Source organism: Castor canadensis, chromosome 16 (assembly GCF_047511655.1).
Source record: "Castor canadensis chromosome 16, mCasCan1.hap1v2, whole genome shotgun sequence".
Classification (NCBI taxonomy): Eukaryota; Metazoa; Chordata; class Mammalia; order Rodentia; family Castoridae; genus Castor; species Castor canadensis.
The window spans coordinates 77,967,269-77,986,219 of record NC_133401.1 but is presented as its reverse complement, the minus strand read 5'-3'; the positions used below and the strand labels follow the sequence as shown (position 1 = coordinate 77,986,219).

The 18,951-nt window shown below is 36.0% G+C and overlaps 1 protein-coding gene across 2 annotated transcripts in view; it reads right to left on the bottom strand.

Moving 5' to 3' along the window:
* The window catches only part of Gabrg2 (gamma-aminobutyric acid type A receptor subunit gamma2), a 96,851-nt gene extending 78,626 nt beyond the window's left edge, over positions 1-18,225 (bottom strand). For both annotated transcript variants that reach the window (XM_074057712.1, XM_074057713.1), the window contains exon 1: positions 17,804-18,225. In XM_074057712.1, the coding sequence (XP_073913813.1) occupies positions 17,804-17,910 (107 nt within the window). In that variant the 5' untranslated portion in view covers positions 17,911-18,225. The remainder of the gene's footprint in view (positions 1-17,803) is intronic.
* Positions 18,226-18,951: the final 726 nt, after the last annotated feature.

The window sequence follows — 18,951 nt, the reverse complement described above, 5'->3', positions numbered from 1 at the left end:
GCACAGGAAATCAATGTGAGTCAACTCCCTGTATAGCTATCCTTACCTCAGCTAGCAAAACCCTTGGTCCTTGCTATTACTGCTTATTCTCACTCTTCAACAAAATCAGAGATAAGGGCAAAATAGTTCCTGCCTGGTAGTGAGGGGGTAGGGGGGAAAAGGGAGGGGGAGGAGGGAAAGGGAAGGTGTGGGAGGAAGGGGGGAGAAATGATCCAAACATTGTATGCACATATGAATAAAAGATAAATAAATAAATAAATAAATAAAAGGAATCCAAGTGCATGTGAAAAGAAAAAAAATAGGGCTGGTGAAGCAGCTCAAGGCGATGGCCCTGAGTTCAAGCCCCAGCACTGAAAATTTAAAAAAGACTGTGATTTCTTGTTAATTTGGTGCACAACATTTTTGGGTTTTAGATGGTTGGTTACTTTTCCTGTACTTCTATACATGGATTAAATAACGACAAATTTTACAGATAGGAACAAAGAATAATTTTGTTGATGTTTTCTATGATAATTTCAAATTAATCAATCAATGCCCCAATTTCATTTATTTGGAATTTAGAGGAAGTCTTTGCCATTTATTAGCAGATGCAAAGCACTTAGCTCTCCAAAACTCAATCCGTATAAACACATTAGTTAAATATAGTGCAATAATTTCACAACTACCACAAATCACTCAAGAATTATTCACATCGATGTAAGTACAGAATTATTAACTGGTTCCTGGTGTTGTCTGGATGTAAGACAACACCGGAAATCTGAAAAGACACAAGTCAACAATTCACCTAATTATCAAGCCACTGAGAATGGGACAGTAACCTCAACCCTCACCGTTCTCGTTCTCCACCTCATGTAGACACACTTGTTCCTTACAAGTGAAAGTAATAGTATTAGCATATGAAGTATTTCCCCTAATCCAAACCCCACACCTGGAATGCAGCTCAAATTCTTTACCATAACTGAGAAGCCATTCATTAGGAATCAGTCTCCTGCTGAAAATGAAGATGATAATAAAATAATAATGGGACATTAATATGAAAGGGGGAGAGTAGGGAGGGTCAATAGGAGGAGGAGGGGGAAAAGGATATTGAGGAGTGAAGAGAGTTGGAATACACTAAATGTATGTATTTAGAGACAATGTAAGAAAACCCAAGAACCACTGTTTGATGTAGGAGGGAGGAAAGAGGGGAGAAAGGGAATAATACAATGGAGGGGGTGAACTGTTCAGAGTACACTGTACACATGAGTAGCATTATCACAATGAAACCTCCTCATATTATTAATGTATGCTAATTCAAAAGATATTAAAAGTATTTAAAGAATGGTTGATTGTAAAATGGGTATCCAGTTGCACAATTTCCTTAAACCAGAGGTAATAAGTGGTACAAATCATTACTTACTTACCATTGTCTGTAAGTAAATTTGCATATTTTATTACGTTTTAAAAATCATGACTTTATTCTAGGATATAAGTTCTACAAGAGCAAAGTTGATGTTTGCTTTGTCCAATGCTGTATCTTTAGAACCTGAGACAGTGCTAGAAATAAAACAGGTGAACAAAATATGACTTAAAAATTAAATAGGAAAAAGGGGCAGTACATTTTGTGTGACATAAATCAGAGTATGGGACTCTTTTTTTACTTTTTATTTTTTATGGTGGTGCTGGAGTTTGAACTCAGGTTTCTTGTACTTGCTAAGCAGGTACAGCCACAAACCAGGGCCCCAAAGTATGGAACTTTTGTGTACTTGTATTATTCTTAGATATTTTATTGAAACTTAAACATCTACGAAAAGTTTGCTCAGTAAATTACTTAAAATGAAAAGGCAAAGAGAATAAAATTGAAGGAAAACTACTCATGTGACAGTCTACAGAGTTTTCTTTGATGTTTGTTCTTTAGACAAACTGAGCTACAAAATTCAATTTTAAGTTTTTTATAAAAAAGAGCTTCCACCTTGGGCCTGGCAAACAGTGTGACTTATTGGTCACAAAAGCACCTGGTAAATCTGAGTCAACCAAGATGGATGTTTCAAGAAGTATTTGAGTGTTTATCATATATCCTTTATTTGGGGGTCCTGAGTTAATTTTAATGGTTGTTTATTTTTTATTTATTTTTACTTTTTCTAGTGGAACAGTTTTTAAAATAACATTATTTTCTAGAATGCAGATGGTATATGTATTCTTATTTAACATTTGATAAGCACATATTAATTGCACAGACAGTTTTCATTGTAATATTTCCATATATGCATAAAATGTGCTTTGATAAAGATTTGGGGGTCAGTGACATGCAGTATGATTGAAAAGTTGTAGGTTTTTTTCCCTCACTGAAGAAGATTCACCTTTTTTCTTGTTTTCCAACACAATGATTATCTTAATTAAATATCAGTCCACTAATGACCTCTCCTTTTCAAACGTGAAACAGAAAAGACTTGTGATAAAATTCTCTCTCAAATATTGCATTATCTTTCTCATGAAAATTTTATATTGAAGATGACATGATTCAAAAGAAAATAGGTAAGAAATTCTGCAAGTAATAGCAGCCAGGAGATAGGAAAATGAGGTGGCATTGAAGAGAATATGCAAAAGAGTACAGTCTGCAAAGTGGAAGAGGGTCCTCACTCAAATCTGACCACGCTGGCACCCTGATCTCAGGCTTCCAGCCTCCATAACTGTGAGAAATAAATTTCCTTAATTTATTAGACACACAACATAGGATTTTGTAATAACAGCTGAAATAGACAAAGAGAACATCTTCATGTAGACTGTCCCCACAATGTGCCATGGTTACCAACAGCATCTGGTAGAAGTGTGTAACTTCTGAGATTTTATTGTGGCTTTCTCTATCTCTCTGTTTCTGTCTGTCTGTCTGTCTCTCTCTCTCTTTGTCTCTCTCTCCCTCTCTCTCCTCCATGAAGAGTTCATATCATAAGAAGCATAAGAAAACTGGAACTTTTTATTAGCCAAGTAGGAGTGAGCTCAGAAGCAGTTTCTGAAACTTTCAGGTATCTGAAGAGCCCTGTTCTACAAAGTGACTGTCATCTAATGAGTGACTCTGAAACACAATTCCTCAGATAAGCCACTCCTATATATCTCTGTTCCTCAGAAACTTCAAGATAAATATTTCTCATTTTAAACTGCTAATTTTGGGAAAAGTGGTCACATAGACAGAGAATTATTGTGAAGTTGGGTAATAGCTAGAGGTACAAGGATTTAGAGCAACTTTATCATATACTACAAAACTCTTTTTGTAGTTTTTAAAATAATGTTAGAACACACCTAATTTACACACGAGCAATCTCATCAGACCTCAAAACATACCCTGAAAAACTCTTGCCCATTAATGTAAATGGACACTTTGTGCACTTAGCCTCAAACTGGAAGCCCAAAGAAGAGAGTGGGTAAATATATTGCAACTCATACCGTGAATTCATACTCATATAAAAAGGCCTCATGATATGTGTAACATCATCATATCTCAAAAACATTGTGCTGACCAAAAGAAGCTAGGTACAAACACATGTACACACTCTTAAATTCACCAATATGAAGTGCACAAACAGGAAAGAATAGTCTAAGAAATCAGGTATTGATTGATTTATACTCCTTTTGATACCTGCCCAATAATGACCCATATTTATTGCAGTCCCTATTCACATAACTCAAGCTTTGGAATCAACCTAAGTGCCCAACCACCAATGAATGGATAAGGAAAATGTGTGGTGTAAATATACAATGGAGTATTCAGCCACAAAGAAGAATGAAATTACATCATTTGCAGAAAAATAGATGGAAGTGGAACTCATCATGTTGAGTGAAATAAACTCACAGGAATGTAAATAGGGGACTGGGAGTAAACTGAGGGGGAGTCAGCAAGGAGGAGAGAGAGCAAGAGGGCAACAGGAGTGATTAGGATGGAAGAACATTGCATCTATATCTCTATGTGAAAATATAGACATATGCATGAAGAAAATGAAATCTACAAAATACTATTTGAAAAGAGGGAGAGGGGTTTAAAGAATATAATAGAGGGAGTGAACTTGTTCAAAGTACACTGTATAAATTTATGGAATTACCACAGTGAAGCCCCCTTGTACTACTGATGTATGCTAATACAAAGTTGAAATAAAACAAAAAAAAAGAAACTACCAAGTGAACATAGGAAGAAACTCGTTTAACTGGATATTGAGTTCTAAACAGTTCATTGAATCTCAGTTATGACTTCATTTAAAAGAATAGCTTCAGGGTGGAGAGTCTGCTGTATGATGGATGAACTGGAAAACAGTTCAGAGGGGTATTTTAGGTGTCTGATTCAGTAACCTAGGTGACAGATGATGGCTTGCTCTATGATCGGATCTATGAGGCATAATGAAAATTGGAGCATTAGTCATGACCTTGAATAGTAAAATATCAGCTTGCATTTTACCTTCCTCAGTACCTTCCAGAACAAGAGCTATTGCTTTTATTTATGCTAACTAAAATAGACATGAACATCAAGATTAGCACCCAAGGTTGCTCTGAATAATGAGTTGAGTGATTTTGCATAGAAACCAAATGTCAATTGTTCTCCTATCTTGTTTTTTTTTCTTTCCTTCTTTCTTTTTTTTTTTTTTTGTCAGTTCTATGGTTTGAACTAGTTCTAGGCTTTTGCTCCACAAGTGCTGTACTACTGGAGCCATGCCTCCAGTCCCCCACTATCCTTGGGCAAAAACCATTTCATTATACATAGTTAGGGAAGTCATGTTCAGTAAGGAGTCTCGTGCAATGGTATAGATTTCCTCACTAGGTCCTCGGTAGGTGAGTGAAGTTTATCGGGTTTACAGAAATGATATGCTTTAAATGAGTAACATACACATTCTAGAAACTTAGCGACTTAGAGACCCAATTTGCTTATCTTATAAAAGGTAAGAGAAGGGAATGAAAAATTAGAAAAAAAGTTAATTAGAAAATTAACAAATTTATCTTCTCTATGATCTCAAAATTTAGTTTAGCAGGAGTGGTAGGGAGGCTGTTTCTCTGATGGAGATGGTGATTGTTAAGCAGAAGAAGATGCTTAGGAATAAGAAATGACTTTGGAGTAGCAACAAAACAACAATCATGACATCAATAAGGACATGTGAGGACGACTCTGTTTTTATAAGAAAATACTGAGGCAAAGTAAACTTCAGTACGTTGAGTAAGGGCCGTTAAGTAGTAAAAAAGACAGCTAGGAATCAGTCCTGGTCAAGTGGGTGTTCAGGTCAAGTGGGTGTTCATGGCTTATGCTCGGAAAGCCTACAACACGTCTTGGGACCTGTTTGGTTGCTTCGGTTTTTGTGTGTTTTTTGTGTTTACTTGCTTGTTGTTGTGGTGGTGGTGGTTACCAGCTATCTATGCTGGGTTGGAGCTGCTATGGAAAAGATGAAAAGATTTTTTTTTTATTCCTTTTTAAAAAGAAGACAAAATTCAGAGAAAATTACGTGTAATTTCCATTATTAAATTAAACAAATAAGTATTGAGCATCTATTAGGTGTTAAGTACCTCTTGAAAATCCTGAGTTTTATAAATGCACAAAATAGCATCTCTGTTTTCATTCATGTACCTTGGTTCCTAGCTGTGACAGATTTTTTAAAAAGTAAAAAACAACAACAACAAAACAGTAAACAACAGAGTAAAAGTTTTCTAATTACTTCCTGGTGATCATGACTAAGTAGTAAGGAAAAATATAACAGAAGATTGTAAAAAGAATTGGGAGTGCAGGCTAGAGGAGTGTTTATATGACATTGAATGATTAGTTCAGGTCTCACAGAGAAGGTGTTATTTAAGAAGATTTGAATAAGATCTTATCCCATGAATCAGTGGGACAAATGCATTGCCTATGGAGCAGATATTAAATAGAACTTTTCCATCCCTGATCATGCCTGGTATCCTTGTCCTTAGAAAAATGGGTGAACGAACAACAGGTGTTGGTGAGGATGTGTGGAAAAGGAACCCTCTTACACTGTTGGTGGGAATGTAAACTAGTACAACCACTCTGGGAAAAACTTTGGAGGCTACTTAAAAAGCTAGACATTGATCTACCATTTGATCCAGCAATACCACTCTTGGGGATATACCCAAAAGACTGTGACACAGGTTACTCTAGAGGCACCTGCACACCCATGTTTACTGTGGCACTATTCACAATAGCCAAGTTATGGAAACAGCCAAGATGCCCCACCACCAATGAATGGATTAAGAAAATGTGGTATCTATACACAAGGGAATTTTATGCAGCCATGAAGAAGAACGAAATGTTATCATTTGCTGGTAAATGGATGGAATTGGAAAACATCATTCTGAGTGAGGTTAGCATGGCCCAAAAGACCAAAAATCGTATGTTCTTCCTCATATGTGGACATTAGATCAAGGGCAAACACAACAAGGGGACTGGACTTTGAGCACATGATAAAAGCGGAGCACACAAGGGAGTGGTGAGGATAGGTAAGACACCTAAAAAACTAGCTAGCATTTGTTGCCCTTAACGCAGAGAAACTAAAGCAGATACCTTAAAGCAACTGAGGCCAATAGGAAAAGGGGAACAGGTACTCGAGAAAAGGTTAGATCAAAAAGAATTAACCTAGAAGGTAACACACACGCACAGGAAATCAATGTGAGTCAATGCCCTGTGTAGCTATCCTTATCTCAACCAGCAAAAACCCTTGTTCCTTCCTATTATTGCTTATACTCTCTCTACAACAAAATTAGAAATAAGGGCAAAATAGTTTCTGCTGGGTATTGGGGGGGGAGAGGGAGGGGGTGGAGTGGGTGGTAAGGGAGGGGGTGGGGGCAGGGGGGAGAAATGACTCAAGCCTTGTATGCACATATGAATAATAAAAAAAAAAAAAAGAAAAAAAATGGGTGACATTGTTATACCCTCATTTAATATAAATACAGGAGACTGCTAGGAAGAGAGAGATGTTGGTACACAAGCCAAAGACCAGTCCTGGGTTCCTTTTCCTTTACCTACCTTGTGATATATTTGATACATTGTAAGAACTTTTGTAAATGCCACAATGTACCCCCACCCAGCACAACAACAAAAGCAAATAAAATCTTAAAAAACAACAACTATGTAATGATTCAATGGGAAAGGAATTCTAAATGAAGGTCATTAGTCTAAGACTAGAAAGAGATATGCAATTTCATACCCTCTTCCTTTGATGGTGCTTAATCTGCTACCACCTGAAGACAAGTGAAAAGAAATTTAAAAAATCCAATCTTAGACTAAAGGGGAAATTCTTAACTCTACTCCAAACAGAGGATAAACTTCCATACCTGCTTCTTAATACTTTCTGAACAGAAGGCAAATAGAGAATTCTCAGGGAAATTTGGCTTGTATTCACTTTAATAGGAATAGCTTGTTTCTTTCCTCAGAAGTCTAAACTTTAGTTATGCCCTTTGAACTATGCCAATAGTGAATCCGAAAAAGAAAGGCCTTCACTTTCAGGACGTGATAGGTAATTTTCCTGCAGCTTTTTGTTTGCTTCCACTTGCTTAGCTCTGTTTTTTTCCTGTGAAGTAAGTGAATGCTAGAAAGAGAGTCATGCTGAATCATGTTAAAAGATTGCCTGTTTGACAACAGAGCGCTAGTGCAGTCAAGGTGGCTATATCTCCCGATGGAGCTGAGGGATGTTTTACGGTATCAGTCCTTGTAGAACCTTATCCAGGTCAGAAAATGACCCGATGCTGGAAGACGCCACAGGTGGAAGGAAGAAGCAGATTTCTTCCACAGAACTCTTGTAAACACCCCCACTCCCAGTCTCCTATGGAATAGTGTTTAAGCCTTTAGACATCTGTCACCAGATAGCAAAAATTAAGCTTTTCTTTTTCACATTTTTATTATCATACTATTGTTGCACTGGGGGTACATTGTGACATTTACAAGAGTTCTTACAATGTAGTTGAATTCGCCCCTCCATCATTGTCTTTTATGCCCCTCTCCTTATTCCTAGAACAGTTCCAACAGGTCTCATTTTTTCCATTCTCATACATGAGTACATAATATCTCTACCACATTCACCTTCCTACACCCTTTCCTTATATCCTCCCCCTCCCACTGGTACCAAACAGGTACCAGACACAACCTGTTTCACCTTCCTGATCTCCATTTAAAAATTAAGCTCTTTAGGAATAGGGAAAAGAAAGGAAAACTAAAACTTGAATGTGGTTGATGTGCTCACTGTAGAGGAGGGAATATAGTAATCTTAAACCAGAGAGGCCACTATGGGAAGGGGACCAGGAAGTAGTGAAGAGGTCTGGTAACGATGAACCAGTGTGGGTTGCAATACACATGTACATGGAAGCAATGCTAGTATAGTTACCTGTATAGTTATCTTTATCTCAAACTAGCAAAAATAGTATGTTTTTCTTATTATTTGTTATGTTTTCTCTCCAGCAAAATCAGAGAACAAGAGGGTGAGACATGTTCTGCCCAGAATCTTGGGGGAGGTGGCCCAAATAATGTATACACATGTAAGTAAATGTACAAACGATAAAATAAAATTAACATTAAAAAAACTAAGCTCTTTCTGTTCCCTCACTCTCTTCCCTCCTTCCACCCCAATCTTGCAAAACCAAAAGTAGCATAAAAATAAAAGACCGGCTTTTTAAAAAATGAAGAAATAGCATCAGGCTACATAAATCTTTGTTCAGAACTGACCAGAGAATGCACAAAGATTTATACCAAGTGAGAGATGAAAGAAACAATTTGGATAAAATTTTAATACCAGAGAATGAATTGATTCTATAAACTAAAGTGAATAGAAAAATGTCAGGACTTACACTGAGATATAGCTCAAGTGAAGGGAAGATAGATTAGATTCAGCAGCTGTTTAAAGAAAAAATGTAATTTTTAGGCCATTCTCTTCTAAATCCACCCTCTTCAAGAAATTTGTTATGGGGAAACTCAAACAGATTATCACCTCAAAGCAGAAAACATAAAATTTAAGAGCCTTGTATTAATAATAATGTCCAAACATGGCTATAATTCTATTATACTTCCCATATTTTAGAGGAGGACATCATATATTTCAATAGGCCAATATCAATAATTCTCTTACAGTTATAAAATAAATTTTGACTATATGTTTAAGGAAATTCTCCAAGATAACTTACCTTGTAGAAATTACCTTGAGGTAGAATAAATTAAAAATGTCTACATTCTTAGAATTTTCTTTAGCCTAACCTATAAGCTATGGGTTTATGAGGGTTATGAAATAATTGTGTAAATAATCCAACTTGTTATTTAAGTAATTTGCCATGGAATACAACCAAGAATAATCAATCCCTGATGTGCACATTTAAAAACAAAAAGTCAAAGAGGTGTTGTACTGAAAATAAAAGACAAGATAAAGGATGGGGAAGTGTCTAAATATAGCTTCCTATTTAATGTTGTTTTGTATATTCTTTCATTTTGGAGTAATTTAAGAGGAAAACATATGCACATAACTGCTTTTATGTAATGTCTTGATTTTAGTACTGTTTTGTGAGATAAAAATGATATCTTAAAATGGCAGATTTGTAGGTGTATGCATGAGTTTTTGAATTAATTCTTGTAGAATAATGATAATTTGAAAAGTGACAACTTGTTTATTCCTGTAGAACATGTTGAAGAAGTAGGAAGCTAAGAGAAAATGGGATTTAAAAAGTAGTTGATAATTTATTAAATGTAATTACAGAGTCTATTTATTAGACTCAATTTATATTTATAATGTCAAGTGTTACAACTTATAAATATTGAAAAAACTCTAAGGCACTAAAATCTCTTTCTATATATTTTTATAGGCCACGTGGTATATTTTTTAAGGCTAAAAATGTTCCTAAAGAATTTATAGTATTTCTTGATTTTATTATGACTAGGTATACATAAATACTATTTTTTTGGATGTACTAGGGGTTGAACTTTCTAGGCAGGCACTCTACCTCTTGAGCTCTACCCCAGGGCTTTTTGCTTAGTTGTTTTTGAGATGAGTTTTCACGTCATATCAGGGCAGGTCTAGACCTCAATCCTCCTATTTATGCTTGCTACATAGCTTGGCATGACAGGCACTGACAACTGCACACAGCGAGTGGATGAGATGGGTCTTAGAAACTTTTTGCACAGCCTAGCCACTGACTGTACAAGTAATTGGGCTTGAGCCACAGGACCCTGCATGACTTAATATTTCTAAAGTAAAAAGCAATTCACAACAGATATGCCTATTGTACTTCCTCGTGGTTTCTTTTTTAACCATATTTTACTATTTATATTGAATTACCAGAGACTCAGAGAAGATGGACCAGTAGAAAATGATAGGAAAAAAATTAATTTATACCATGCATGAACTTGAAGACTACATTTTAGGTATACACAAACTATGGGGTAAGAAGTTGGTGGTGCAAAACCCATCAACTGGCTGTTGATTAGTAAATTGAGTCTATGTACATACAATGTCCTATACCACACTAATTACTTATTTAATTGTCCTTAACATAATTCTTTGTCTATTTTACTAATATTTTAAAATACTAAATAGTCTTCTTAATATTTAAAAAATTCATACTCTTCAAAAACACTATTCATTTTCAAGTGAAAAGTTCTGTAATAGACATCAACAAATTCGAATAAAAGCATTGTTACCAAGAAAAGAATACCAGAGCCAGGTGCCGGTGGTTCACATCTGTACTTCTAGCTACTCAGGAGGCAGATATCAGGAGGGTCACAGTTCAAAGCCAGCCCAGGCAAATAGTTCTTGAGACCCTATCTCAAAAAACCTGTCACAAAAAAGAGCTGGTGGAGTGGCTCAAGGTGTAGGCCCTGAGTTCAAACCCCTATATCACACACATACACAAAAAAGAATACTCGCATGTGAAAACTATCTAATTAGATGATTGCAGTTGAGTCTCAGCTAGTTTTAGAATTTCAGGTTCTCTGTCCTATGCTTTTATCACACTAAAAAACAGTTACCACCTCTCATAGTATCACATGACTTTCCTGGATAGAAATTATCTGAGTTAAACTTCAATCATTATTTCTGTGCCTTTTAGATCATTGCCTGTCATCACCTACATGAGATTCCAAACTGCATGATGCCAGATCCCATGGCTTCTGCTATCCCCAAATTCCAAACCTGATCTCCAAAGTAGACCCGACTCAAATATGACTCTTAATAAATTAAGAAATTTTTACATTTATTTATACTTTCATATTTAGAGCTGTTTTCAACAACTATGTATTTCAAAAGTGTTTTTCAAAGGCAATTTATATAAAGGACTGGTAACCAGCAAAAATAGAAAGCTAAAAAAAGCATCTATCATTTATTTTGTCTTACCAAATATACACAGTGACTGTTGGCATAATATTGAGTTTGTTTTGGTCATTTTATTTAAATATGCCTAAACAAATTCAGAACTCCTTGTATAGCTGTCTTACTATATAGACTTTGGTTTTACAAGTGAACTTGGGTTCATAGCAGGGCTCCAGTTATTAAAAAGGATCTTTGCTTTAAAACCATCCCTTGTTTTTCCCACTGTTATATTATTTGCTATTTGTATAGTTTTCTTTATGAATGGGTGGAGAGTGTAATATCAGTGCTACTTATTTCCATTTACATGGTACTTTATATACAGTTATACAATGATTTTTATAATAATATACAATTATTACCATATTTGTGTTCTTATACTATAATATTACAGGGATTAATTTGATTTGGAGTTAAATTTTATTTTACTCTAAGCTACTAATGTGTAACTTAAAAAGAGCTTTTATTTCCTTTTAAAGGATATTTATTCTCCAGTATATAGTACAAATACAAAAATAAATAAATAACCCTCCAAGTAAGCAAAGTGGAGAGGCTTCTGCTTCTCAGATAGTTCAAGTATTTTCTTACATTTAGAAGGAAAAGCGGTGACTAGCAATGGAACAGAAGGCATTGTAATCCTTTGTTACAGCTGATATTCAAGGTGTCTTGGACAAGATCCTCATTTTTTTTGTTTTTGTTTTGAGACAGGGTCTTGCAATACAGAAAGGCTGCATCAGCCTCCCAAGTGCTGGGATTATAGGTGTGTCCTACCACACCTGGGCCACATCTGATTTTTGACCATTCTGAGAAGGAGAAAATATCCTCTTCATCTAACTCACAAGTCTATTGAGAGAATAAGAATGTGGCTATAAAAACTCTAGTAGAATATAAAGCCCTAACTAACTTTCAGACATTATGACTTCTTTTTTCCTTTAGAAATTAAAACTTTAGTGCTTTATATTATTCCATAGCAAAGCTAATTAAGCAAATTTTTTTATGATGGAGTGAATAAAATATGACATCCTTTAATATCTATCTGTAAGTGTACAGATATTAAAATACTAATATTATTTCTACTTTAATATTCAGTATAACTGGCTTAATTTTCTCTTTCGCTTTTCTAAGAACTTTAACAAAAAAAAACTGAAGGAAAATATTGAACAAGTTATCTTGCAAGTTTTCTCAATGGGGATCAAGGTGTGTTATTTAAAAAATGGGTGACATGCAGTTGTTAAGTTCCTGGGTAATAAGTAAACTTAAAACTAAACTTTACTTACTTAGACATGGTAATAGAGTAAACATATTTTCTAAATATAATTCTGACTCAGCATCAAAATAATGTTCTTTAATATGTTCTTAAACTCATTTGTAACAACTGCGTAGCAAGCTAGTTCTAAACATTTCTGTCTAGTGAGTTTCAAAAATACAATGAGACATAATTTAATAATGGTAATTGGTGGAGAGTGAATATTTCAAACTATTTTCAGAATAATATAGATGGAATATTTTAATTTGTTCAATGGGCCAATTGGATCTAAGGTACCTTTTCCAGAGTTTGTTTTCTGAAGATAGAACCAGAGTTATAAATACTGAAGCTCACACAATACAATTAGGCTTTGCTGGAACGACACATACATGTAGCTCTCTAAAGTACTTCTGCCAAATTAACTGGTTGCAGAAGATTAACTGAAAGTTATAATTCAAACAGTCTAGAAGTCTGAACACGTTGGGTTTCTACACAATGTAAGTGCTTAAAGATTCAGGATTTCAATTTGAATGGATATTCCAGATATGATATTTTATTCAGGTAAATGTAATACACCTATCTGGAAATTTAGGGCTTAGCATGTGCAATACCCAGGGTTTACTTCTCAGCAATACACACACCACACACACACACACACACCCTTTGCTATTCGTTTATAGGATACCTATATGACATCATCAAAGTCAGAAGCTAAATAGTCACACTTTCAAAATTGCTTGTACCATGGATGTACATGTACTGAACTATTCACACACACACGCAATTATGTTTAATTTTCACTACGTCTCTGTGAAGTAGTTACTGTCACCCATATTTGCAGAATAGGAAAAAAAGATTATAGGTACATTAAATGTCTTGCTTAAAGGCAAGAGATGATATAACACAGGATCATGGCAAATATGTTTGTGGATTGATGTAGATAGTCATGCATCCATAATGGTAAATAAACATGATGCCACATGTAATGGTCAGTGTATAAGGATGTATAGATATAATATATATGAAATGTTGTGCATACTGTACCAATGTGATAAAGTTCCTAAAGTCTAATTTGAGTTGAATTCCTTTGCATGAAACCTTAAAAATATATGGAACAGACTTTTACAATTAAATTATATTTTCTGTGAGTCAGTTATTTTGAAATGACTATAAAATGAGCCTAAGGTATCACAGAGACATTTATGTAGCTCTTTTTTTAAAAATTAAAAACCAATATATGGCTAGGCATTTGCCTGTTATCCTAGCATTCAGGAGGCAGAGGCAGGAGGATTGTGAGTTTGAGGCCACCTAAGCTACATAGTGAGGCCCTATCTCAAAACACCAAAGGTTGTGACTGTACCTCAGTAGAAGAGTGCTATGGAAGACCCTGGGCTGGAACTGGGCCCCTTCCTCACTCACACACATGCACGCACACACACAGCCCATTTTTAATCTTCTACTCACTACTGTCCAAGTGTTCTATCTAGGGAGTTGCGGGCGGCTGAACTCTGGAAAATTCTGGGTCACACAAAATTGACTTTATTCCAGGTGATGATCAGGATAAGAATACATGGAATGCCATGCTTACAATTAAAAACTGTATGTGTGGGAAAAGGGGTTTTCTTGGCTAAAACCAGTTGAAGCACTTATAAAAATGAGGAGTAACAAGGTTGTCTGTAGAGATTTATTCCATAAACAAATAGAGTTGTATTGAAATAGAAAAACCACAATATTATCCCTCTGTGCGTGGTCATAGTCAGTAAAAGTTAGATCTGTGCAAAAAGTGAATGTAATCATGGGATAAAAAAGTCAATGTTGGAGGCTCTTAAAAAGTCACCCTAAATAGTTTTATTCAGCAATAGTTAAGAACAGCAAATACTCATAAATCTTTAATCCAAGTTTTTTTGTTTAAATTTAAGGCTACTACTTCAAAGTAACATTTAGTTTGATTATCAAAAATTTAATCAAATTCATTTTTGCTCAATCTTTTTTGAAAAATAATTCTATAACTAAGTATATTAAAGCACATTTTGTTCGAATAGAAACAAATTATCTTTCTTTGTATTACTTGTTCCTATATAAATAATTTTTCTGTGGTATTTTAATTTCCTTTTTTCTAGGGTATTTTCAATTTGAGCTAGAATGAGTTATATTGATAGAGTTTACAAAATTTTGAAATTTTTTTAAAAACATATGTAGAGAGAGAGAGAGAGAGAAAGAAAGAGAAAGAGACAGAGAAAGAAAAAGAGAGAATATAGTCCAGGAATATACTTGCACACACACTCATAGATGTGCATATGTTTGATTTTTTCAGTCAATATCTTCTCATATATGATATGGGTTTGTTAATGTTCTTTTAAAATGTTTATTATCCTTTGTGACTTGTATAATACAATCAATGATTTACACATAAATTAAAAGTTTATGGCTGTGAAATTGATTCATTTTGTCCAATTGAATAATAAATTTGCAAAAAAATACACCCCAAAGTATTTGCAAATATTAAATGGAGTGGGAATAAACATTTGAAAATCAGCCAAATGTAGACTTTTTCCTCCAAAGTGGGGTCTTGGACATTTGTTAAAAATGAATATTCTTAGACTTCACTCCAGACATAATGACTCAGAGTCATCCAGTTATGGTTTGGGAATCTCCATTTTAGTAAGCTCTCAGGTGATTCTCACGACAGCACTGTGAAGAAAATATGTGGCAATTTAGCAAAATGTGAGCTTTTGAAATTAAATATTTCATTTCTTGGAAGAGGCATTGTCTGGTAGCATGTCCAGTCCAATGTTTTAATTTCCTGTTTAATTCATCTCTATGTAGATGCAACCCCATGAAATGTCATTTAATGAGAAGGAAATGCTTATTCCTTGGAATTTCATAAATTAAAAAGTCAATTAAATGTTTCTTTTATTTTTTATTTTATTTCTTCAACTTTCTATGTGATCTTACTACTACTACTTACCCCAAAACATTCTTAGGGTCCCCAATTTTTTTCCAGTAACTTAGTGTTCTTTCTTGGGATCAGCTTTAGAGATCAAAGCTTATGTTTTTCTCCAGACCTACTCCAACCCTACTCAGCCATTCAAATGCTTTTATTTTTTATGGGATTGCAGCAAACTGAAACTCTGATTATATTCTCTGCACCAAACTGCAATGACTCCATTCTCTATCATTACTGAGAAAATGTAAAAAAAAAAAAATCCTCATATTGGAGGCTTTTCATGACACATAATTTAGAACTATTTTTAAAACTCATCTAGGCTACTCTTGAAAAAAATTAAATAAAATATATCATCAAGTTTATATTTTATATGATATTGGAATAAAAAGATAAGACTTTTTAAAACAAGGAGCAATCTTTAGTACTGTAGTATTATACACAATAGCACACATGAAAATTTTTGGTTTAAAAAGTACCATTGTACACAATGTAACAACCAAATGCAAAGTTGACAAAATATTCTCAACACAATATCATTAAAAATTGTTTACTAAAATGGATGTGAGTCAGAAACAAAGACCCCTTCCCCCATGTCTTGTTTAGATTTTAATCCACAGGTTTCATGAGTTGTAGGAATATGGGAAAGGTATTTTCTATCAGTAAGTAACTATGAGCTCTAATGGCTGCATCAAAGTATGAGAAATCATAGCATTTAAGAAAAAACTCTGTATGTAAATTTTGAATACAAAATTACTTTTCCAGGATTCCACCAAAATACACTTCCACACAAAACCATTTACAAATAAGAGCTCCTTTCTTCTTCTGAGAAAACTTTGTCTTCCCTTTTAATGAAAATACTTCTATTTTTACAGTGAAGGAGGAAGATAGGTAAAGTGCTGAAAGGGTTAAGTAGACCCTGACGTTGCTTAGAAATTATAGTCTTTCACATTTTGCTTTGTTGAATCTCTTTATCAGAAAACTATCTGTCCCATCACACATCCTAATTAAGTAGAACCAGAGAAGTTGACAAGATATTCTCAACACAATTAAAAAACAGTTTAACTCCTCATTTTCAGATTATTATTTTACAACCTTGGGATAGTATCCTACTTTCTTCTATAAGCTATTTTTTCTTTTGGGGGGAGTGTAGAGGATAGGAACGTGGGGGGATCATCTTTTTAGAGCTGTAGTTTAAAGTGTCAACAGAGAAGTGTACGTGATATACATGACACTCTCTAATCTGTTTTTAGTTTTAGTTGTAAATTGTAATATGGTGGGAGCTATTTGTATGGGTCTAGGAGCTAGCTGTCCCCTGGTACTCTTGTTTCAAGGATGTTCAAGAAAATTTGCATGGAAAGCACTTGAGAGAACACACAGATTTTAGGAGTTCACCTCCCCCCTTCTTCTCTTTTCCACTCAGTGCAGCCCTGTTGTAAAATACTAATATATCCTTCAGAATTTTGAAATCTCATTTACTTGGGTCAGCATGTCTTTCAACACTGCAGCTAGGCCAGCTCTTTCCCAGACATATATTGCTTTAAATATTCATTGAACTACATTCCCCACCCCATGCTCAACACCCCCCCCCAACCCATTCAAAGAGAGAAAGCAGCAATATTAGTGTGTGTGTGTGTGTGTGTTGGGGGGGTTCTCTGTGCTTCTTCCTGCTCCATAGGCCTTCTCTCTGACTGAATGGATGTCCAATGTAGTTCTACAGATGTCCAAGGAGGTTTGACAAGTCTCTTTCCATTTGGCCATAAGCAAGACTGCTGTCCTTGGTGCTGAACCGTGTTTGCCCATCAGGGAGTCAGCTGCCGGGTCAATGGGGCTGGATAGAAAACCTGGCTGACTGAATGCCCAGGTGCAAAGCGATCCTTTAGTGAACAGAAACAGAGCTATCACGCCCCCCAACCCTCCCTCACACACATCTCTCTGTTGTGCGCCAAGACCCCATTTGCAAATTCCTCCTCCAGACCCCCAACCAAATGCCTTCAACATGGCCTCAAACGCAGCCGTGCATCGGCACAACCCACCTCAGTGTCAGATTGCAGCAATGTCAAATGCTGTGCCCCAAACACAAAGTGGGCTTTTCTGCTCTAAAATTAAACAACAACAAAAATACTACCCAATAAACTAATAAATAAATGCGACCTTCTTTGCTCATCTCTTGTGTTCCCATCCCATAGACTCACTCTCCCCTCAGTTATAAAACCCCAAATCCTAAATTCGGGTGGTCTCCCTAGGTCCACATCCTCATCCCTTCCCCCCACCACTCCAGAACAAAACAAAGCAGAAAATGGCACATCTTACCCCGGGTACAGCGATAGCAGGAGCAGGATCCACACCGTCATTTTCTGTGAAAATACAGGAGTCCAGTACAGCGAGCTTCCTGTGCTCCATCTATGCGACGAACTCATCGCTATTTTTTTTTCCTCCTGACTCTTGCTTGCAGAAGAATCCCTCCCCTTTGTATTATTATTATGCTTATGATTTGATGGTGGCTCCCCCCACCTGCCTCTAGTAGGGCGCCCGTCACTGGGGAGATGGATTGCTACCAGCTGCGGGAATTAATATTCAGGGGGCAGAAATAAGATCAGTGCAAACGCTTGCAGATACCATCAAAGCGTCAGCTCAGGCAGCAGCTTCCAAGTCTGGGGGAATAATATAATTGAGGCAGGGGGAGGGTACCAGGAGAGATGCACACCGAGACAAATGAGAGAGAGAGAGAAGGAGAAAGAGAGAGAGAGAAAGAGAGAGAGAGAGAGAGAGAGAGAGAGAGAGAGAGAGAGAGAGAGAGAGAGAGAGAGAGAGAGAGAGAGATTCATGCCCCTCACACTCAGGCGAATTCCCCCCAGTCGAGTGCTTTAGGTTTGTTTATTTGCTTTTTTTTCTTTCTTTTGTTTTCTTTCTGTGCTTTTTCTTTGAGTGGGGAGCAGAGTTCTCTGTGTGTGTGTGCTTAAAAGAATTAGAAAAAAATCACTAGAGGCTCTGCGTGATCAGCTATCACGCAGATAACTGAGGTCAAAGTGGGAAGGATGGATGCTGCTGCAGAATGAGTTAACACATGCGTGGTGTCTCACCAGTGCCTTTTAACCCTTTTCTGTCCACACAAACATGCCGGGACTGCTGCTGATGGGGACAAGTGGATGCTTAAGCAAGCTCACAAACAGTGTGAACAATGACAGAAGGTTTGTTTTGCCAAATCTGCCAAGAATCCTTATTTTAAAATCCCTGTAGTCTTGGAAATCATGATTACATTGTTGGGGGTGAGGAGCAGGCAGTGGGGGAGGAGTGGCTGTTTCTTTGCAAGCCATCCTGTAGGAAGACAGATGTGGTGAATTTAATTTGAGTGAAGGGAGAAAATATTGATGGAATTGGGCTTGGAAAATTCTATGCTCCCCAAGATGGCTCTCCCTTGCCTGTTCTCCTGCAGTGGAAATAAAGACACAAAATGCTCT